Source organism: Zootermopsis nevadensis, unplaced genomic scaffold (genome assembly GCF_977971745.1).
Source record: "Zootermopsis nevadensis isolate Lab colony 2312 unplaced genomic scaffold, Znev_1.0 Znev_ptg000002l, whole genome shotgun sequence".
NCBI lineage: Eukaryota > Metazoa > Arthropoda > Insecta > Blattodea > Termopsidae > Zootermopsis > Zootermopsis nevadensis.
In genome coordinates, this window is record NW_028259134.1 from 18,514,885 (window position 1) to 18,539,184 (window position 24,300).

The window sequence follows — 24,300 nt, forward strand, 5'->3', positions numbered from 1 at the left end:
GAGTAGGCAGTACGTATCTCGGAAACGTTGCTTGTCTACCACTGAGTCATTGCTCGTGTCTACTTGTCACTGGCAACTTGACAGTGTTTAATGACGTGTAGGCACACCCGCGTGCAATAATTCGAGCAAAGTTGCGAAGCAAAATATCACTACCAAGTTCTTACAATAACACAGCGAGTTCGATGATAAAAGTTGAACGCAATTCTGTTCCCAGTTAGCGGTTTGAACCTCACGACCCACCCGCCAGGCCCTGAAAGGTCGTCATCACAAAGTCGAGTATCGTCCCACAGAAACAAATGCAACTCAAATTTTTAAAAGCAGTTTCTGCCGGGATCCGGGAAGTGACTCGCGTTCAAATTTACCAGTGACCGCACTGCAGTTCGGCTTGGCAACACTGCATCCATCCTTTTCCATCTTATCGGTAAACTGTATATCAAACCAAGATAGACAACAAGGCACTCCGGCTTCTAACGAGATGTTTCCTTCCATTTGTCGTACGGTACTTCCCCGAAACTGTTTTATATCCTCCTATGCCTATGAGTTGCAAATTGCATTTTCATTCCCGCTTTTTTCTTGTTTCCCCTTCGCGTCCTACACGAATCTCGTACGGCTAAAGCTCGGGGGTGGACACAAAGTAAGGTTAAGTTGGATGACTAGCCTGAGATCCGTATTACCTCTGCCCCCAAAACACCCACTACCTGCGGACCCTACCAACGCTCTCCCAATAACACAGGTATGGCCGTCTGTGGATCTGTGCCATAAATTCTCAAACAAGTTGATATTTCAGGTTCTCACGGCGGCAGGCAAGACTGTATTCTGGGACGTTGCTCCAAAGTACAGTCCACAGATCAGGAGGAAATCCCTGCTAGGAATTCGATATACGCGCACGCGCAAGATTTCGCGGTGAGACACGACCCATCCCAAAAACATTCGTTCCACAACCACTGAACGAACAACAGAGAACAATCTTTCATGTGTTCTAATGGGTACAGCTTTAAGATTACCTCACAGTGACACAGTGATTTAATCTAGAATATTATCGCAACACCCGCAGAACACATTAGAGGTGCACTCATCACACCCTACTCTTAACTGCTTGATGTTTTCAGTCTGTGTAGTAGCGTAAAACTCTGACGTATCGCACTTCCCACCAATAGCAGCCCTCTGTTCCAGCTGATAAGTAACATTCCCCCCGCACCTCACCAGAAACGACTTACCCCAGAAGGGTTTTTCTCGTGATCTGTGGACAGAAGTTTAATGACGTCCAGAGGCAGCAAGAACTTCTGCAACGTCGGTAAACGCCTTGCACAGCACAACCTTCCAGAAAAGTCATCTAAAGATGTAAAATACGTAATAATATCATTGCATGTTTTAGAACTATCTTTTATCTGCTTCCCAGAGCCACTCACCGCTTTTCACAGAACAAACAGAGCCCTGCAAAAACAGCAAATCCACTCTGGGATTAAAAAAGAAAAGGGCGCAAGAAATATAGTTTCTTCAAATTTCCTGCCAAAGGCACCTGTTCTCATAGACAACTTCAAAGCGTGTTTCCCTGTTAATTAGCGTTCTCAAACAAGAACCCATGTGGATATAATTAGCGGACTAATTGTATTCATAACAATACGCAAGGTAAGCATGTGAAACAAAAACAGGTTAGCACAACTGTCTGCAGGCACAAAAACACGAACCTCTTTCCTTTATCCTATAAAACAGTCAAGAAGTGCACCCACAAACCTGTCCAGTAACGAAAACAAGGTTCTCTCGCGTGGTTCAACAAGTTCTGACACACCTTCCAGCTCAGTGACATTCTTTACCTTTAGCAAATTCTCTTCTACAGCTTTTGTATACTAAAAGAGCACGCCTTTTCTCAGAAACGGTTCATTTCCGGGAATACTACATGGATTTCGATTCAATTTAGTACTCGGAGCTCCATACTCAGAGCTGCGTGAGATCTGAGGTTCCCACGGCGGTAAAGACGTTGATATTGTTCTTGAAGATCCCAGAAGACAGAAATCTTCATATTCACCGCTGTCAAAACCTCAAATCATACGAAATTGTTCTTGGTTGTGAAGCCAGTGTGGATTTGCACGTACATACCAGGGATATAGCTCAAGATTAAAAATACAAAATGCAGCAATATAATAAGAACTTGCTTATACACATGATTCTGTATAATTCCTCTTGAATTTTAACAAACACTTTGCTATTCTCTGTTCACTGATAATAAGATTTCGAATAAATTAAACAAAATGTAAAATTCACACTGTGGACCTCTGGTTCATGATACCCGGTAGACAGACTTCGACCATGAAGACAGAGGCAGGGAGATAATCTTACACTTAACTGCAGTCAAACTTCAAATCTCATACAGTGTTCGAGAATTAAATGTTACTGATATTTAGCACAAAAATAAACCTAACGTTAAAACCGTAGGCCCAATTTCAGGAGATAAACACAATTCCGAATTACTGCGGAAACGACTGTTTTAATATAACCGACCGCCTGTCTTCGGACTTAAATTACTCTTTCCCGCAACACACCATGAATGCGGATAACCGCACTCCGCCAGACTGTATCTGCTATGATTTTGTGTTTGTTCATTTATAGCGAGTTTTAAATGGGGCGAGACACAATGGTCACTTCCCATCCTGATTTATATTTGAATAAACCATCCGTCACAGCATTTCCACTGCAAGAAAACATTTTTAGCCAGCATACTTCATGGTAAACAATAACATCTATTGTCGAAAATCCATAAATATTTACTTTTAAGAGTTCTGAGATGGAGGGACTAATTTATTTTACTAATCTTCCGAAATACGAAACACATCACGTTTACAAATCCATATGCCACCAAGCATACCATGAAAACGGTCAAACACAACTTGTTATTTGCAATATAAAACCAGGAAGTGTGTTTTTATCACTAATATCCATTTAATAATAAATTGTGTAAATTTATTAATAACCTCATTATTCAATAACTAATCCTCACATTCAGTACGTAAATACGATATCAATTTTCCGAATTATTCCTACATTTGATTTTCGTTATCCATACAACTGTGATTTAATTAATCAACTGGATTAAACGCTACTCCGGTAAAACTGAACCAATTGTAATCGCCATTATACGGCACTTTAATTGCACACAAAACAAGAGAGTTTATATTTCATTACTGAATGGAAGTGCCGAGGAGAAAATCTGGAACTAAGGGAGGTTAACAAAGGGACTATACCTGGTCTTCAAAAAATTCACTGACTCTGTAAAAGCATGCAGTTCATTGCCGTTTTCACAAAAGGCCGCTACTGCGCCCTTTCTCGTGACAATTAAAGCCAGCCAATCCGGTAACACGCAATTTTTGACCACGTCTCATAATTGACTAGAACAGTGTGTACGTTTTTCATTTCAGCGATGCCCCGCGCAACCTCATCTTCGTTTTTTTATCACCCTTATCATATAACAAATTTCCCCATCATGTAACCTTGTCTATTTTCCATTCTGTACATGAACACGATAATGTAAGAATGTGTTACCCAAGAACACGGCTTAAGTATGTGGCGTCATAAGTTGGTTCTTTGCTTAACTAGCACAATGAAAGCAAAACACGGGGAGACACTGTTACATTACAGCATTCTTAAAAACTTTTTTTTCAGTTCATGGCAGCTGATGAACAAGAATCTCTCTCGTCGCTGGGAAAGGGTTAAAATGAACTGTACGTTCCAGCGGAAAAGGACCAAATCATAACGGGTCTCACTTTAAATCGTAAGCCCTCTTCTGCATAGCATTGGCAATTGAACGGATCGAAGCAAGGGCTGCGAGAGAAATCAGCCCCCATCGCCGAGCGACTAATTACCCCCCGAACCACGCCAGTGCACGCTCCTCAGTGGCCTCTTTATCTAATCCCCGTACCTTAATGAGAGACACGATCAATAAGAGCGGCTTATACAGCCAAGTTGCACCGCTGGGGTATGCAGCCCGCATTGCGTCGAGCCCTCGGACGTGCGGGGGCCCCAGCCCCTCGCACTAGCAACGCGCTGTCTCACACACACACACGGGAAAAGCGGAAATCCTACTTCACAATGAGCCAATGGTTCTTCGAAATGAGTTGAGTGATTCTAAACGATACTTGCCAAAACGAGCTATCGATTACCGACAGGGGCTTCGATTTTTTCTTCGCAACACATCAATATTAGACCCGCTGCAATCCAATGCGAACAAAAGCTTTCTCTTCCCGGGATAAAATCTAGTACCAACGTTAAGACCAAAACAAATCGCATAATACTGACGCCAGCCAGGAGCGAAGCCCCCAGGTAAGGATCGAGGTTGTGACATGTAACTAATGGCTGGGCCTATCGGTGATTATGGCTGACATCGCTAATTACAGCATTCGGAGAAAAAACCTAACTTGTGCCATTTTGCCTTTCACAAATCCCATATGAACTGCAACGAGCTTACGGAACAGGAGCTGAACCGCCCGACACATCCGTCGGTCAAATGACTGCCCTAATGACACGAAGCACTTAAAACGAACTTTTTGCAAGCTACCGATTTCCTGCAAGAATCAAGAGACGTCGCCTGAAAGTGCTTACGAGCAATTGGCAGGCTCGCAGCTGGCGGCTAGCAGTATGCCTCGCACTGGACCACACATACCTTCGGCTGCTCGAATATGGCCATGCCCTCGCGCACTGCATCTCGTCAACGTCGTCGCCTCCCGAGCGTTGAGCCAGGGGTGTTCTACCCGCGGCTGACGCAATGTTCGTACGACCTGCGCGTTTCTTTCGCAACACTCGTCATAATAAAAACTGCTATCGCCGAATTAAATGTTTAAAATATACTATTCAATTAAGATAAATGACATTTTTAAATGATACTTGAGTAAACGACTTACGTGTATCAGTTTCAGTTTGCGATACGACGAAACTGGAATTTTTAATAACTGTCAACAAACGTATTGCTGTTCATAACCCAGCGGTGCGCAAGTCGGGAAGGAGTACACACGGACACGGGTATTAAAAAGCTGAGAATCCCACAAAATCATTTTCTCTTCGCCCCATCCACTCCTCATGTATTAATGACCCCAACAACATTCTATTTGGCAAAACAGAAATTACAGCTCCCTAATCCAAGTGGAATTTACCACTCACAATGTTCAAAACAACACTTGATTGAAACGTAATTTAATACATCTCCGAAGGGCGGGAACCGAACTCCACAGCCGTTCTACACCGAAGTCCTTAGAGTCTGTCGAGGGCATGTTAATGTGTCAGGGCATAATTACACGCGGCACTGCAATTTGCATATCAGTACGTCGCTGCACACGGTAAAAAGTTGTCTGTTGCAGTCAGATCTCAAGAGTCCGGATGCAGAAGCATCCACACGGTCTGCTGTACAGGACACCGACCTCAAATATCCAGTTTAATGGCAGGTACAACAAGAAACACGGCCAGAGGACGCCTATCCTTTGTAGCACTAGCAGACATCCTCTTACCCCTTTCAATGCCGAGATAGGCGAGCTGTACTCGAAGTCCTGTGAAAGCGACAACCGCGATTTCATTCCTTGCTACAGTTTACTAGCAACGACACCGCGGGATCAGAAAGGCGACTGGAACACATAAGGAAGCATACACCGCCCACACAAACATCATTTCTCTGCGACAATACATCGTAACTCACGGTCTCGGTAGTGTTTTTAGTTCATATGGTACGTACGTTCGTTTTCCTTCCACCTACAAATTAGTGACGTTAGTGAGAAGCACAATTTGGTCCCGACTACTACCGGTACTGGAGCGCGAGATGTTGAGAAACGGCATCCCAACAGCGGTAACGACATGACCGGCATCCGCTGGTCACCTGCAGCTGCCCCATAAAACCAGAATTTACAACTGGTTTAGCATGGCTACTATTCTGAGACCACGCCACACAACGTACACACTAGTTTCCAGCGAAGACCATTTGGCAGATCTAGAAGTCTATGGGAGTATAATATTAAAATAATATGGATATGGACTGGGTTCAAAAACAAGCGTAGGATACGAACATTGAAGTCAGGGAACCATAAGATACACCGTATTTCTTGACAGAGCGAATATTAGTTTATCGCGAAGTCTGTTCCCTGGAGTTAGTACCTGGATACTATTGGGGCAAGACCACTAATTACAATTAATATCTTGGTATCTGTTAGGGTCCGCGAAACTTTGTCCGACATACCTTTCAGAAAGAAATTAATTCTTTCGAAAATCAAACGCCATTGCCCTTCCTGAGATGTATTTCTGATAATGTACAATTATCATTAAATTAATTATTCGGTTTTGTCCGTCTAATCACAATTATATTTAAAATTTACAAATAAGATAATTAAAATATCATTTTATGTTCCATGTAAATCGATTATTCGATGTGGAACATAAAATGATATTTTAATTATCTTATTTGTAAATTTTAAATATAATTGTGATTAGACGGACAAAACCGAATAATTAATTTAATATTTGATTCACAATATGACGCAATTATACTATCTTACAATTATCATATCAGACATTCTAATATCGATACAAAACATTATTTACGCGTTCGCTTAATTCGTGCAAACATAACCTAAAAGGGGAAACACCTTGTTGCGATTTCGCTGCCACGTGATTGTGTCTGACCATGTCCACACAGGATAAAAACAAGGATGAGGAAGTCCATTCATATCTCCTCCGTGACGTGAAGTAAATTATAACGCGCTGCAGAGATGAGGCAATGCTAACAGGCCCTGGGGCATCTGCAAGCTGAATGGATGAGCCAAACCAAAAGTAACTGTAGAGTAGAGTAGTAGTATTTCCTTTAATTGCCTGCCAGTCATTAGAGGTTGGGCGTGAGATTGACAGGTGGTGGCTTTTGTTGTTGCTGTCATACACAGCAATGAGACAAATTCGAACTTCTTCCTCCAGGAAAACAAAAACAATACCGGCGATCTTTACATGGCAACTTACCATGCAAAAAAGAAAAACAGGGCATCTGGAAGGTCGTGACGATGGGTTAATGTTGCCTGAGTTTACGTTTAGTTTTCTATTATAAATCTGGATAGATATATATAACATTCTTTTGGGAATGGGTTCTTTGGAAGATGCGCTTTTTTAAGCTTTACACGTGTCTTCTGGAGAAACAGACAGTTAAATGCAGATATTAGCCTTTAATCCTGCCCATGGTAGTAATGAGATATTTCACGTGCTCCGAAAAAAGTAACAAGCCTCTGTAAAAATGTCTAATCTTTTCCCGTCTGTTGGTACATTGTTTAAAAAGTTTCTTCACGTATAATTACAGTAAATAAAACTCACAATGTCAAAAATTTAAAGGATCGAAATGTTTTATGGAATATCTGCTTTAAAGGCAAGCAAGCACCTTTCACCTTTAACATTTTTTTTTTGCAAAGAATCTTTCGGGGAATGTGTACAACTATGAACCAGACAATCGAACTTTACGTCTGTCTAGTGGTCTCCTGCAGAAATTCTAAACGTCGCCATTTTGCGTACAACGCACACTTCAGAGGACATGTTATCATTTTATACGACATACAATTCTTGGGAAATGTCGGCATCATTTCTAAGCCGTGTTCCTGAAACAAATAATCGTCCTGATGATAGAGGCAGCTACGACCTCTGAAACTCTTGGCAACCTACAGCCTAGTAATTCTGTTCTTTACTATTCTTTATGTGGTCGAAACAGAGAAGGGAACGAAAGGTGGAAAGTTGAAATAACAGTAAAAGGAAAGTGTGGATAAACAAGAAAGGGAGAAGAAAGACGGAACTGAGGAGTGAAGAACGGATGGACGATAAGAAAAATAATAAAAGCGAAAAGCTGACACAGTACATTCATAGAAAAATTACTTATTGTACTAAACTGCATTGTGTCGCAATATCAAATGCTAAGAAGCCAGACCCTCTTCCGTGAAGATAATTCATGTGTGCGCGCGTCCTCATCCGATGCGGTCGTCAGCCAAAGACACAAGACATCCCAATCCAAATCCGAAAGTTGGAAATACGTTTCGAAACAGAATTCCCGCATGGAGCGCTCCGCGTCAGGACAGGTCTTATAATTCGAAAGAAGTTCGGGGCTAGTCTCGTTTTCTCTCCAGTCCTCGTCGCCGAAACCCGCCATACAACTTTTTGTGCCAGTTCGCGCAGTGCTGAACACGCCATGCCACAGCAATTAAGACCGCTGGATCACCTACCAAGTTGTCACGCGAGTATTTCATTTGGCCGCTGCTCAGTCTTCTTGTCTTCACGGGCAAGGCATCTTAATGGCCGTCATTGTGCTTAAGTACCAAACCGTGAAAGCGTGTAGAGGGAGTGAAGATAAAGCTCCACACAATCCGCATTACTTCCTACCCACCGAATAGAGCAGGTCGAAAGACAACTGCGGCGAAGAGAAAATATAATCTTCATCCTGCTGACGTCATCCAGCTCCTCCAGTCAGCGTATTTACCGGCTGACCTATCTTGTGAGATTTGGGGGCTTCTGGCGATGGCGAGGATGATGATGATCTTGAGTTTTCAAGCCATATACTCAAATAGGTGTAGATGCCAACGTTTCAGAGAAACATGTTGTCTTCATCCTCAGCCCTGAAACAGTATATACTCCGAAACGCTGGCACCTACCCACGAGTTTATGTGCCGTCAAAACCCAAAGAATGTTATGAACTACCCTAATTCATACGTAATACCTCTGTCGGCCGCAATAACCTCCTCCACATAGCCTTCGACCTTCGGCTTAAAAATCCCTGCAATCTTCATCCTACCTACCTGCTTTGTCCATCACTTTCAGCACCTCCTACTATAATAGATCTTAAATATTTCAGTGAGATGCCCATTGTCTGGATAAAGAAACCGCTGAGTACATTTCTGAGGCCCGTCCAATATTTTTTTTTCGTATAAAAGAAAATGTTGCAAGTTGGTCGTGCCTTATTTTAAGGTATTATACCTGCATTCCTCAGAGGCGTAGACTAAAACGCAGGGCAGCCGAGGTTAGAAGCGAGTTCTTGGAGAGTTCAATTCTAGACCGCTACACCGAACGATGTCCGGGGTTTGGAATAAACTTTCTGACTCAGAATACTGTCCATTGGAAGGCTTTTGTAAAAGAAAGGGAAAAAAACCAATTCCTACAGTTCCGATGTAATCAGAAAATTTGTTGACAAACTGAGCGACCATCAACTTCTCAATGCAGGCAAGACTGACTGCTGCACCAGCATGGTTTGTGTACAAAAAATACACAGATAAAAATACTGACAAAATTCAGGGCCAGCCCCCGAAACGTCGTGCATATTTCTTTTGCCCAATGGACAACGCACAAAGAAAATTATCCCATAACAACATAAAACCTGAGACAGAACGCTGAGCTAAGGAGCTGCAATCTCGAAAGACGAGTAAATATTTGTAAGAACGGCTTCGCTGTATTTTTGGCCATTTGTTTCAAAACAAAAGGCAAAGTTGTGTGAATAATCGCGCACATTTTTCAGCCCTAATCCAGAAAGAAAAGTCCGCACATAACAATATTCCAGGGATGTTTCTTTTTTTAAGCATAGAATGAGTCTCTTTTTGTTTTGATTAATGAACCCGCTTTTACAATGGCAGCATAGAAATGGGGTAAAATGGAGCTAGGGGAATGCATCTGCCTAACCTACCCATCATCCTTGGACGGTGGAGTAGACTCGCCGAGGAAAAGCAAGCAGCAGAGGCGTCAGCCTATCCAATCCGGCAGTCGAGGTCCCCCCAACCATGCCGTCATTTGTTAGAGACCGGCCCCGCGTCTGTCGTTAGGACTAGTTGCCTCCAAAAGATAACGGCGAGCCGCGCGATTCTCGCCCTTACAAGAGTTGTACCTCCACTCCCAGGCCCGCTGCATAAAGAAACTCGTCTCTTCACGTCCGCTAACCTCACCTGGCAGAGAGCCGTGTGGTTGTCTTACCAGCTTCCCTCACAAACACTAACCCCGAGTCACCCAACCAACCGGCCGGAATCCCGGTTTCTTGCCAATGCTTGTAATTACTTTGTAAGGCAATGTCGTCCATAATCCTCGTGATAAATTCCCAGTGCGTGGAATCGAATCGTAGAGGAAGAAATGTCCGAAAACAAGCCTGCCAGTTTTTGTGACGGCACGACGTGGCAACAGTGTGCCGGGCTTGTTCGACCGCTTGAAAGCCTGCAAACACACGTACCGAGTTGCCACACTGCACGCCCACTCCAGAAGGTCAAAAGTTTCAGAGCTGAGCGCGAGAAGCGGCCGGTCGCTTTCCCACAGCCAACATGCCGAGCTGGCGAAGATGCGGGTATAATTGGGCCTCGCGGGAGAAACAGGCAACAGCGCCAACGAACACAAAGAACGAGCTCTGAACCCGGGAGCCCACCCCGCGCACTTTATGTCGGGCTTCATGGGGGGAAGTTGAAATGGGCGGAAAGCCCCATGGAGCCAACCAACTGTCAGGCAATTCGCCTGCTGCACTGTCCCCCACCCGTATCTAAAATATCCATCGTCAGTGACACGGCGGACGGGAGGATTTATATCTGCCAGCTATGGGCACTGCACTATGACCGCGTCGCATCACAAAATGAGCTTTTGATTACACACTACAGCTCGATACAAAAAGAAAATGACCAACATATTTCAAACAAAACACGACTCATGGTCGGAACAGCAACATAGAACAACAGCGTCCTTCGACCTAGTCTATAGGCACTCTGAATTTTATCTGCAATGGTGACAGTGGCATTTAAATATGACGAAGTCTCGAAAATTGCGGAGAATCACTATTAACAGCAACTTAATTTTCCCACGGGGAGTTAACATTCAATAGCAACTACTTACTTATAGACTTCCAAATTCCCAATCAATTTGAGTTTCTCAGTGCTGCGAGTTTGAAAACAGCTGTCTTCTGGGTTGCTTTCTACAGTTACAGAATAATTTTCTTAATTTCGTGTTCACAGATCCATTAGGCGCCAAACACGGCCAATAGAAAGCAAAATAACCAATTTAGGTCCACCTTCCTATTTACTTACGTCTACTCACCCGCATGTCCTTAGACACACTTCATCATAAACAGACTGTACTTCAATTACGAGTCATGACTGTAACTGTGACGACCAAAATTTTATGATGAAATTATCATCGTTTTGCTACTAATGAAAGATAATACAGACTCCAAAAATCTCGTATACGACTTAGACTGCTTATTGGTTATAAGAGACATTTCTACTCGTATACTTCACAAACCTACAGCTATGAAAATAGAAAAACAAATCTTTGATTTGTCAAATATTTTAAAATTTGTTTTAAATTTAAGGCAATACGTTTCCTCAAGATGACTGAGTGGGTGAGAGAGAGGGAGAAAGTTTATGCGTTGAAGTCGAATATCAATACTGAAGGCAAAGACAAAATTCCGGGCATTCTGGAGCTTACAAACGAATGCCTTGGAAGTATCAATAAACCAACAACTACCGTGTATTCAGGGTTCACCACGGGAGAATATAAATTAAAATTCTTGCCCCAGTATCACGGCACACTCTGACGATAGTACAAACTGAGTAAAAAAAGAAACTTACCCCCGTGTCTGGAGCATGCGCGTTGGGTGTCGACGGCTGCTGCGGCCGGTTTGGATACGGGGGCTGAAAGAAACATTACAATTAGCTTCCGATACCAGCAGAAAGGGTAGACAGTAGAATGGGCCAACTTTAAATACTACTGTGACACAATGACTGCATGATTTCTGCTTTGAGACTTTGTTCTACATGTATACCCCATCCTCGATTTCAGCTAATATCGCGTCTAGGCCAAATTCGTTGAAACATTTAAAATTTGATTTGATTTTACGTAGCGAAAACCAAAATTATCATCATATGTCTGGAACTAAAAATAAATTTTTCAAAACAGTTAAAACGAATGTCATTAAATTTAACCGCGTTACGTATTTTTCAATGAGAAAGAGTAACGTGAATCCCCAGTTGAGTCGACCAGAGTTGATTATTCCACTACGCGCAAGCCTGGGGATCAGCGCATTCGTTAATTCACGATTGTGCAGAGCTGTGCGCCATTATTTCGTGACGTGACGTAATGTTCATCACGGACTTTACAAACTGCGGGTTTTGTGAACTCGTTCAATGTGGAATAACGCATTACTAAAACTGTACAGCTACGGTTAGCCTCGCCGTCAGAAGTACCAACCGATGTAGCATCTCTGCTCAGTGCGGGGGAAATGTCCGAGATCCCCTACGAGGCAGTCAATTCTCCACATGACTTCCCCCCCCCCCCCCGACGATTTAAAGGTACAATACATTTTCCTTTCAGGTAAATTTTGAAGCATTCCCTACGTTCTATTTTAACAAATGAAATCGCATTCAATCTGAGCATGTTCTTTCGTGCAATAAAATATTCTGTATTGTTCAAACTAAATCATGAGAACTGGACACAAGAAAATGCAGAAACGAGACGAAAACTGCTTTCCTTTTTACAAAATGAGAGTTAAAATAACAAACATTTTTCATTCTAACTGATGTGATGAGCTTGAACCCACAATTCTGCTACCACGCCCTTCGTTTGAGCATTATAAATAGGATTCCTTAGAAAACGTAAAATAAAAACGAAAAGGTGCCCAGGAAAAGTTAGACGTCACAAAAAAATCATGAAGAAAAATAATCAAGGCACTTCTCATTATAGAATCAAAATTGCGAAGGCGCAGGAGACGCACTGCATAGCCTAGTGACTGAGATACCACCGACTCCAAAATACACTTAAAGAGTATGAACATATAAAATGTAAAACAGGTATGTTGTGAAACCTACTGCAACCTCCGTACCGGCTACAAATCCTAAAAAAAATCTGTTTCAAAATTGTAATGTTGTGACGGCAAATCCCTTCAGCGCGCATGCACAAAACCTGCCTCCGGTCCATTTTCATTCAAGGCTAAAGATGTGATTACTCATCAACTGCTAACTGGATGTCACGAAATTTCATACGTCTCACTTCACATCCAATGTCTGCCCCATACACTCAGCGAACACATCCAACGAAATACACACAGAGCAGAGCAAACAACTTAAACGAAAGTAGCACTCTAATTTATAATCCAGGTTCTATTCCCGGCAGGGGCAAGAAATTTCTCTCAGGTAACGCGTCCAGATCTGCTGTGTGACCCACCCAGCCTCGTTCCAGCGGGTACTTGGAAGTTGATGAAAGACCCTCGGGTTACGAGCCGCGTCAGGTGGCTGAATGGTGAACAAACCACGTCTTCAGTTCCCATCGGCGAGCGCGCTACAAAGGACCAGATTTGTTACGCAGCAGCCCTGAGGATGAGAGCTGAGATTGCTCTCGAAACGTTGTCAGAAGATATGGTTTATTCACCATTCAGCCACCTGACGCGGCTCGTAACCCGAGAGTCTTTCTTCAACGTCAGTCGCCGCGAAACCTTCACTTTATACATCAGAAACTTTTTCCATATCTGTTGCCTACTTTCTTTCCGTAAAAACACCAGCTACGACGTGGATGACCAGGGTTAATACTCCGTCAAAGCCTCGTTCTTTACGTCATATTTAACCTGCTCTGGGGCCCAACACATTCTTCTATTCAAAGGGTACCGGGAGATATTTCCCAGGGAACAGAGCGGCTGCCGCCTCAAAGTGGTCACCTCGTGTACATGTCGGCAATTCACAGTGGTTCAAGTCTTAAAGACGGTGCTTGGACACTGACAACGGGAAGGAAGGTTATTTCTGTGAGTTTTGTGTTTCGCAGTCATCTGAGAAAGGGTGGGGGCGGGGAAGAAATAAAGTTCAACGTGCGGTAGGAAGTCAAACGGTTTATCTCACACGATATGACGCCAGCCAAAGTCTGGGGAGTACAGACAAGAAGCACGCCGAGATAAGACGTTAAACTATTGCACAATGCAATGTGTGGGTGACTTATCCCACGACAAGCTTAAACACGGGCAAAGAATTCTTGGTGCACACCCTGCAAATATTCAGTTCGAATCTCAACGAAAGTACAGAGTTAATATTCTGAGGACTGTCGTGCTTTTCCTACGTCTATCAACATTAATACCAGAACAGAACCCTGAATGCGATGCGAACGCCACTTCATTTGCTTACGATCTTCAAGAAAGTGTGAGTAGTCTTAGTACTAAATAAATGCAACCAAAGATTTATTGGGTAGGATTTGAGGTTCTCACGGCGGAAATTCCTAACATGGTTATCTTCAGGGTTGTCGCGCCGCGTAGTCTGGTACACGTACACCTGTCGCCCTGATAATGGAGGCAGCAAGGACCTCTGAAACTTTAGTAAACGTCCACTAGACTACAGGACGCTACAACCCAAGACAGCAATCTTGGTAAGATTTATTATTTTAGTTACAAATACGAATTTGTCTCATGTTTTGCCTTTTCTGACTCCGACGTTCCCCGTCTTTTTATGAAACCCGGAGGTCCTCTGAGCTACATTAATGCCCCATTTTCCATGAGATTCATTTTAATATTATCCTTCCATCTTACCTGTGTGTGCGACTGAGGGGGGTGCGGTTGCTGCTGTTGGTGTGAGTGCTGGGCTGGGGGTGGCGCCTGCTGAGGTGACTGCTGCGGGGGCGGATGTTGGCCTGGGGACGGGGGCGGATGTTGAGGCTGTGGAGATGGTTGGGGTTGATGCTGTGGCGACGGCTGGGGTGGAGGGTGCTGGAGGGGCGGGGGCTGACTTGGGGGCTGCTGGGGGTTCGGAGGATGTTGCTGACTCGGCTGTTGGTTCTGTTGTGGGTGGGGGCCCTGCTGTTGCTGGTTCTGCTGCGAGTGTTGCTGATTTTGGGCCCAGGTTCCCCGCTGGTCGCCGTACACCCCGCTAACCAACTGCTGCTGTCCGTAGGGAGACCCAAGCTGCAACAGAGCGGAACAGCCACAGGCCTTAGCGCTTCTGAAGGCAGAAGGAAAAGCAGTTGCTCGAAGACCCTCCTCGCCACTGCCGGTACAGCATCGCAAAACAAACCATGGCCACATACTTTCAAATCCTTACCGCATCAAATTATCCGAATATTCGACAGGCCACAACCTACAGAACTGAAAAAAGTATTCTTGAACAAACCGAGATTCATCCGACCGAAATATGTCAAATAACATGGCGGTGCACCACTCCAGACTTAAGGTTACTTTTAATAAGGGACACCGGAGTGGACAAACTCTTTCCCGTCGAACCCAAGAGAAAACAAACACCTCGTGGCACTGTTTTTTTGTAAACAAAATAGCCAATTTTCGTTATATCTACTGAGGAGCTACAAATTAGCACAGAATTGCTCGAACATTAATTCTATTCAAATGTGCATTAATTACTACAGATTTTCATATAATATTTTATACTTGTTCCTGGAACATCTTGTATCTGACACAATTTTACTTAGAAAGTTACGTATTATAGCGGGGTTTTAAAGTCAGTACCGTGTGTGGCACTTGTATGTAACGCAGCTGAAGGAGAAAAAACCACGATTACTTTTTTTCAAAACCTTCGTAGTAAAAACCAATAATTGAACTTGTAACTAGTAAAATATTAACAATTTCGAAAACCTGATTACGAGCGGTCCCAGACCGGATGTGGCCACACTGCAGTTCACCATCTGCAAAACTCACTCTCGTAGCGCAAAGTTGTTCCTAAGCAGAAGCGTAACTCATCCCTAGGCGGCACATGGGAGGGAAAATACCAATTTAACAACATTTTAAGGAGTAATAAATGACACGAGTGACAAAATATCGATGTCAGCTACTAGGACGGCGTACTCGACTATGAATGAAAGCACTTGCAAGATACAACACAGCTACGAAGATCATCACATCCTGTCGAGGTCACAAATATAAAACTTTATAGTTGTTGAGTCAGTCATGGCTGGAAACAAAGGAAAGCGATTACACGGCAGCGAATATAAACATCACAGAACAGCTGATTCAATCATTTCATGGTAATTACTCCCACTACCTAGTTCAAGGGTCTGACAGCTCCCTCTCCCCTGCTCATTTCAAGCTTATAAATAGACCCCATCTTCTCAAAACCAAAGAGTTTGGCGCAACAGTGACACAGTTCCATTTGACACTCCTGCCGTAAAAGAACACGAAATCGCGCTTCAGTTTCGAGTGCGCGCGTCTTCTGGGTTGTTACGCCGTGGACTCTGGTAGAAGTTTACCGGACGCAGCAAGGACCTCTGAAACGTCGGTAAACTTCTATCAGACTATATGGCGTAACATCCATCTTCAGGCTCACAGCACGAACACGGTAATGCTAGTATACCGCTGAGTGCCATATACTCAGTTTCGTCACAATGTTAAACGACTAAAGAAATAAGCAGAAAACTTCATTTAGGCAAAGTAAACTTTCACTTCAAACGAACCAAGGCCAACAAACCAAACCGGACCCACAGAAGTTAGCGAGAATCTATTAAACAGTTTCAACGAAACTGGTCGGGGATTTTGGGCAATGTTTCTGAAAGACATGCTGACATAAGAACCAACCGGAAGCTATTAGAATTATTTTTGAAAGTAGTCTATAAAAGGTGTCAGGGTACGTTCAGAGCAACTTGAAAAACACGGGTTACTTAAAAAACAATATTTCAAGGATCAGCTTGGCAATCCAGAGAAAATAACAACGTCCGGTTAGCAAATAAACTCTTGCGTAGTACTGAGCACGTTAAATAAATAACAGTTACGTCTGTCCATCCTCTTACGAACACCTCGCATACAACAATTCGCTTGTAACACGGCTAACGAAGTGTTAAGTCCGAAATAACCTCGATATAATTGCTGCTTCAGTTCATATATTCATACTAACCGTAATTTAACAAAACCAACATTTCAACCTGATGTTTATTTACGAATAAACATTTTGGTCGAGTGATAAGACAACTTATTATTACGGAAATCCCGGATTGAAAACGGATAACGTCAGACGGTCCGTAATTTTTCTGTTTCTTTAATCGAAAGTACCTAACAGTACTCACAGCCAATTTCTTCCTTATCCCTCTCGAGCAAGGGTATTTATTACGAATCAGTCTCTCAAAGGGCCTATGTGAACTTAACACAGAAAAGTTGTTGAAAGCACTGTAGTCTGCGTGAGAACGCAAGAAGCCAAAAGCACGGTAACAACACGGCACTCCACAACGCTTAGAACGCGCTCCTAATATTCGTATTTACACGACAAGGCAGACACACCTGCATACAGTAACGTTCTTTTGTGAAGTCAAGGACACGCACAGCTGAAATGTGTCTGAAACGAGTTCAGTGGCCGGCTTTGTGCTGAGTTACGAACGCTGAGCCAGTTCTCAGCTGAGGGAATTAGAATCTTGGTCCAAAACAGCTTCCACTTACCGGCACAATTCAAAATAATTTGACATCTCATTGCATGTTATTTCATATATTCAATGAATGATGAATCGCCCTGATGACGGAGGCAGTATGACCTCTGAAACGTTGGTTAACATCGACCAGACTACACAGCGCTACAACCCAGAAGACAGAAATCTTCATACTCATCGCCCTGATGACGGAGGCAGTATGACCTCTGAAACGTTGGTAAACATCTACCAGACTCCACAGTGCAACAACCCAGAAGACAGAAATCTTCATACTCTGATGACGGAGGCAGTATGACCTCTGAAACGTTGGTTAACATCGACCAGACTACACAGCGCAACAACCCAGAAGACAGAAATCTTCATACTCATCGCCCTGATGATGGAGGCAGTATGACCTCTGAAACGTTGGTAAACATCTACCAGACTCCACAGTGCAACAACCCAGAAGACAGAAATCTTCATACTCTGATGACGGAGGCAGTATGACCTCTGAAACGTTGGTTAACATCGACCAGACTACACAGAGCAACAACCCAGAAGACAGAAATCTTCATACTCATCGCCCTGATGACGTTGGTAAACATCGACCATACTACACAGCGCTACAACCCAGAAGACAGAAATCTTCATACTCATCGCCCTGATGACGGAGGCAGTATGACCTCTGAAACGTTGGTTAACATCGACCATACTACACAGCGCTACAACCCAGAAGACAGAAATCTTCATACTCATCGCCCTGATGACGGAGGCAGTATGACCTCTGAAACGTTGGTTAACATCGACCAGACTACACAGCGCAACAACCCAGAAGACAGAAATCTAGAAAATTGATACACACAACTAAAAAATCTGTCAAAAAACTCAGTATTATGCGTACCTGTCTTAAATAGTAATTCAGTTTAATTACACTGCAATTCATAACACAAAGCCCGCGACAGAAAAGAGTGAATGTGGCGCCAGGTCTTAAATCCCAGTATAGAAGCAAAGCTGTATACATGCAGGCGTATGTATGGAAATGTAGGTTTGAATAAAATATGTCATCTACATTATTCGTCGCATTTTATTATGCATTCACTCAAATAATTTCAATAGTATTACACCCAAGAGAAACACAAAACACTAACAATGCCGCTGGAATAAATTAATAAACGGGTCGGTAGCATACAAAGTGATATTAACATTAATTTAGTTCGCATCGAAGAACAACGCATAACCTAATCTACATGAGAAACATCGAAGCATACAGAATTTAATAATGCAGCCACGATGAAAAGGGGCCATGGCATTTTATATGACACAAATATAAGAGCCAAAATAAGCGGCCAAGACAGTACAGCGCAGGCGTTCTTTACGTAGCCCAAGTAACTTGCTAATGGACAGAACCCACTGTATTTGTCCAAATTAAGAAGCGTATTTTCTGTCCTCCAAATACCTTCGCGCGCATGTTCGACTCTGTTAAATAGCAACACGTGCTACGACACTAAAATAACGTTGTTTATGGGAAGATGTAAATATTTTGTGGGGTACTAAAGGATAACGAAAGCGTCTTATATTCGGGCAAAACAGAATGCCGACCAACACCGCCTCCTCGAACGATTAACGGACACAGGCCTGGTTATTTTAAACATAACGGTGCTCATTTTTTGTTTCAGGAATCCAGAACCGCGCTCTGGGTGTCTACTTCGGTTACAGCAACTCAAAAGGTGGGTATCTCCTATCACATCTACTACCACCTGGCACCAGGTCATTAAAATACAAGCCAGGCGACTAGCATAACACGACCACATGATCCACGAGGGAAACCGCCTTATGTACCTGCGCACCACTCCGTGACGGAGGATAGAGGGCGTTAAGGTACAACTCCACACAAAGAGGTCAGCACTGGGTGGCAGAGGTTACGAACTTTGTAAGTGTTGCTGCTAACAATCAACAGCACAGAACCTGATAATTTATTTGCATTTAAACGACTCCCCAACGAGGAACTTAATTTTCTGTTTCTTTCTCAGACTCTTGAGGCAAGTGTCTGGAGAAAACCATGAAACAGCATACAGAAATCAAGTGCAGCTGATAAATCGTGTGGTCTCCCTAGGAGAGGTGTGGGTGTGTGCTGAGGGAGTTGCTAGCAGCTGATCATACGTTAGTAAAAATGAAGAAAATTGGAACGCAAACCTTGAGCCCAGCTTCCACTACACAATTACTACTAGCGATATCTCACGTACTCAGCATTATGTAGATAAGCCAGTTTCATTCATCCACTGCCTGAGCAAGTCAATGTGATTTATGTGGTACCACGTACGGGTCTGCTAAATACAGAGTGCACAAAACGTCTAGGCATTCTTTCACCTGGTGACAATATCGCAAGTCCAACAAAACGGTGTGTTAACGTATCGAAGTAAAGACTGGGCTATCATGAACCGTCGCTCAATGCCACGATACAGTCATACAAACGCACGTTATAAATAATTGTGTCCATTAAAACTCCCGCAAGAGAGAGTTACACATTACCAAGACGAGCATTTATGAGCCTGTAAATGAAAACAAATCAACATTTACAAACGACATCACGCTAAATGACAGCATGGTCTAATTTCAGAGGTACTGCTATCATTAGGCAGCTTGCAGAATCACTTCTAAAGGAAATAAAAACACAAAAGACACAGCAAAGTAAAAAAGAGGCCAAGAAAAGACACAAAAGAAACTATTCCCGTTGAATTTCAACGGACCTTGCCCGCTAACTACAGAATTTATTCAGTAGCATTTTCTCTGCCGTCCAAATTATGTATCTTGAAAACGTGGAAGCAGGTGGTTGTGGTCTTTTTCTGGAAAATTGTCTCAAAATTTTCCTGGAGGGACGGACACATAACTATATTAATAAGTGCTCTCGCTTCTGCTACACGGCCTGACTCGACAGGAAATATCGGGACGGTCACAACATTCTAAAACTCGAGGGCGCACGGTTGGCGATCCCTGCCACACACCACTGTTAGTTTACCGTTTGAGGCAAATCGACAAAAAGCAATGTTAAAAGCACCAGCGACTCTTTGTACTATTAAATCGATCGCAGTTTGAATATTCGAGGCACGCATCTCCATTCACGCTGATGTCACCCTGAGTCTGTCTGTCAGTTTATAATTCTGCATAATGTATACAGAGCTCAAGTCACCTTAATTAACTTAGCAGCCTGTGCATTAGGTACAACGCCGGAGTGAAAATCGTGCAGCCAGTGGAATAATTACGGCATGGTGTGTGTGTGTGTGTGTCTGCCAAACAGAAACTCGGTCAAGAGCAGGCAAAATACACCCACAACGCAAAAAGCGCCCAAGAGCCTGGATCCCAGCTGGAGTTAGACGGATCTTCTACTACATATCCCAACACCGAGACTTTGTATAGTCTATCTATATATATACATATACTGTGTGTGATTGGAAGCAAGAGGACGACCTTCCTGTCTCGAGGTCAATGTACTATATATTCCCATACTTCCCCCTTCTACATTTTTACATCAGTGAAGCAGTGTTGCCACTTGTCAAAGAAGCACAGACGGGCCCTCGTGGACTCTCCCGTGGAGAAGCTTATATTTATGGCTTGAGGCACTTTTATTACAAGACATAATAACGTGACCAGAGTGCGACAATCTTTATGACAATAAAACAAGAAGATAAATCTGGGCTCAGAAACTGTATTTCTTCAGATCACGTGCAGAATACAGCAACAGGGAGGCTGCAGAGTGCAACACGCGCCCAGCAACAGTTACACGTGTCAGACTGACATTAAAATGGATCTGACAGAAGCATGATGTGTGGACTGGATTAAGTTCCATAAGGGCAGGGTCCGAAGGTTGGCTTTTGTGAATGCTGTGATGAGCCGCTGAGTTCCATAAAAGCAGTTACTTTTCTGGCCAGCAGAGCGTCTGTAAAACTTTCCAATGAACACCTGCAGATATGAGTTTGTGGCCATTCTCATGTGACCAAAAACCTTTCCTGAATGAAGTTGCCCTGTACGCGCTGCTACATGAACAAGTAGACAATCTCCTCGCATTCCATACCTTGGACCAGGCGGAGTCGATTTACTCCACGCCTGTGAATAGGACCTGCCACACAGCATGTCTATACTGTAACAGATTCTTCACAAAGCTGACGGTCGCTCAGCTAGTCACGAATATCCCTCGCACAAAACTCAAATGCCCATCGCCGTGTTCAGAAAGGCCCTCATTTCTATCACATCGTGGGCCAGTCCAATCCCACGCACACATTCACACCCTGCATCGGTTATATCCCTTTCAATATTATCCTCCAATTTTCGCGTGGGTTTCTTATCTTGATGTTCATAGACCAAATTTCTTCATTCATTCCTGCATCATAATATCAGATAAAACACTACAAATTAGAAACTCCACGTGACGAAATTCTCTTTCTCCGGTTACTGCCTCTCTCTTGCGCTCAAATACTCTTACCATGACTCATAAGCCAGCCTACACGTTTTCCTCCGAATGAGACGTAAGGTTTCACAATCACATAAACAAGCAGCGAAACCTACAGGTGAAAAAGTTAATCACGGCCGGGTTTCACTGAAACCCGTTGTGAGAAAACGTACGTCTATTTGGTCTGATGTCAAAAGACCTCTGCCCCATATGCCACCGTCTCTCATTTCCTTTTCACAATTTCAAAGTAAATGCCAAAACAAAATCCAGGCAGCAGTTTCTGGATATACCGTTTAACCTCCTCAAGTCCTTCAGCATAAACCCAGTTCTCTTCCTACAACGCCGACCAGTCCCAGAATAACAAGCCCAAGACACGCTCACGGCATGACGGAGAACTCTTTCAGAATTATACATTTATTGAGCACCGCCAAATCAGGCACGATGCATAATAATTCGGTTCACCGTTTTGGGGTTTCTTCTCATTTCCGAGACAATAACCAACACAGAGTAAAAAGACATCTGTCCCAACAGTGCAAAATTCACGGCTGACATGCGATATTACAGCAGGAATACAACCAAGATAAACCAATACCTCTGTTCAGGGATCGAATTGGCGTATCTCTCGAGAGCCACGACACATGAACAAACGCTTAAACCTGTTCCACGTTACAGTCTTAACTGACAAAACGATACCTTCATAGCTTACTATATTATACAGAGTGGAACACATCATTCTGAAAATGAATTAGAAATGACGAGGAAGGAAGCGGTCAGACTAAACGATAAAGTAAAACCTGTTCCTGATGCTGAAGCATCAACCCACTAACCTCTACATTAGCTGAAGCGGTCAGCTTCATGCCCCAGGGAAAAGCCCCCGGTACCCACTAGTTACAAGGCTACGTGGCCTCAGTGTCGATCTGGGCGCGGTGGCAACGAGAAACGTCCCTGTCCCTGCCGGAAATCGTAACCCAACAGACCACCCCGTGATGTCGACACTACACTGACTGAGCTACCTCGTCTACTCACTCAGTCCACGCGTCTAGCAAATCCTTTTGCTTTACGCCAGCAATGTTCCGCAAACCGCGGCTTGCAGCACGCGGGAAGTGGGACCCCGGACGGCCGGCCGGCACCAGACGCATAGCGGGTCCTTCGAAAGGTGACCTCAGACACACTCGCATTATAACCGCACAAACATAAAATACTCGACATCAGCGGGAGCTTATTTTCCTTATACTACGACATACTGTATGGAGACATCACATTTCGTGACTATACTTTCTGTCATCATTATTACACGGCCAACAGATCGATTTCCGTAAACCTCGGCATGAGTTTCAGATCTGATTCACGGGTCTTTCAACAACATGGCGGACCTAAGAACTTAGGTATGGACACAATACGAACACCTTTCGTAGGGGGTCCTGATGGAACGTTGAACCAATTCTACCAGTCGCAGGCTTAATGCCGTAATGAACACTGCAAACAAGGATCCTTCAGAAAACACGACTGAAATTTGCGCGTTTTCCTACTATTCTCATCAATCTCTACATCTGTTTTTATTATTTGAAGAAGCCTTCTTCTGTCAGTATTTGTCCATCGTATAATGTAACTTAAAATGTTGGACCAGGCTGTTGGTACAATGGAAACCTATAACTTCGGATGCCATGGTTGCATCTGTCCCTAGTTTAGAGTTTCTTCTACGTCCACAGAATCAACGAACCATGTTCATCAACGAAGCAACCTGCTAAAGTCACTGATCATCATGTTCCGTGAAGAACGCCTCTACAATTTCAGTATACTCTGAAGAGTACGTCTCTCAAAACTTGTTAAAAACAGAACTCGTCAGACACACGTAAATTTAGACTGCACGGAGAGAGTTTTCAAGCGAGATACTTCGTGCATATCGTGGAAAGGTTTACCATAGCCAACAGTTCATTCAGTAACGGACTTACCTTAACGTCATATTTCGAAATAAGAGTCTACTTAACTAAGAAAACGTAAATTATTAAAACCCAGGAGAAGGCCGCGTTCTGAAAACGGTGATTTATGTGCGCAATTAGATTCACGTCAAGTTACGTGGGCCAATTAACGTCAAACCGCGGTCATTTTATGTACCATGTAATGACATTTGAAAAGAAATCAGAGTTTTACACGAATCCAAATTATCCTGTCATTCATAACTTTATACACACATCATGTATAGATACGTTCACTGTGGAATAATACCCCCATCCCACAACGCACAGACTCGTCAGCCAATCCGCAGTTTACAACACCGGAAGTTTTTCCTTCTCACCTCCCGACAACTGTCGACAGTTAAAATGTCAAAATGTAAACTGAATTCGTAAAAGGAGATGGCTGTCTTCTGGTTGTTGCACCGTGTAGATCCTTACAGCAAGGATCTCTGAAACGTCTGTAAACTTCTACCAGACTACATGGCGTAAACAACCCAGAAGACAATCGTGTACTCTTCGGCAGATGCATAGCAACTTCAACCCCGCAGAAGGGGGCAGTACGTTTATCAGAAAAGCGGG

General features: G+C 43.4%; 1 protein-coding gene across 10 annotated transcripts in view; it reads right to left on the bottom strand.

The window, feature by feature from the left end:
- The window catches only part of osa (trithorax group protein osa), a 165,355-nt gene that overhangs the window by 76,022 nt on the left and 65,033 nt on the right, over positions 1 to 24,300 (bottom strand). For 9 of the 10 annotated variants that reach the window (XM_087352531.1, XM_087352525.1, XM_087352535.1 and 6 more), the window contains exons 3-4: positions 14,516 to 14,887; positions 11,583 to 11,645 (exon numbers count right to left, since the gene is read on the bottom strand). In XM_087352531.1, the coding sequence (XP_087208657.1) occupies positions 11,583 to 11,645; positions 14,516 to 14,887 (435 nt within the window). Of the gene's footprint in view, positions 1 to 11,582; positions 11,646 to 14,515; positions 14,888 to 22,593; positions 22,639 to 24,300 lie in introns of those variants that run through there. The other variant, XM_087352570.1, reaches the window with a different exon arrangement.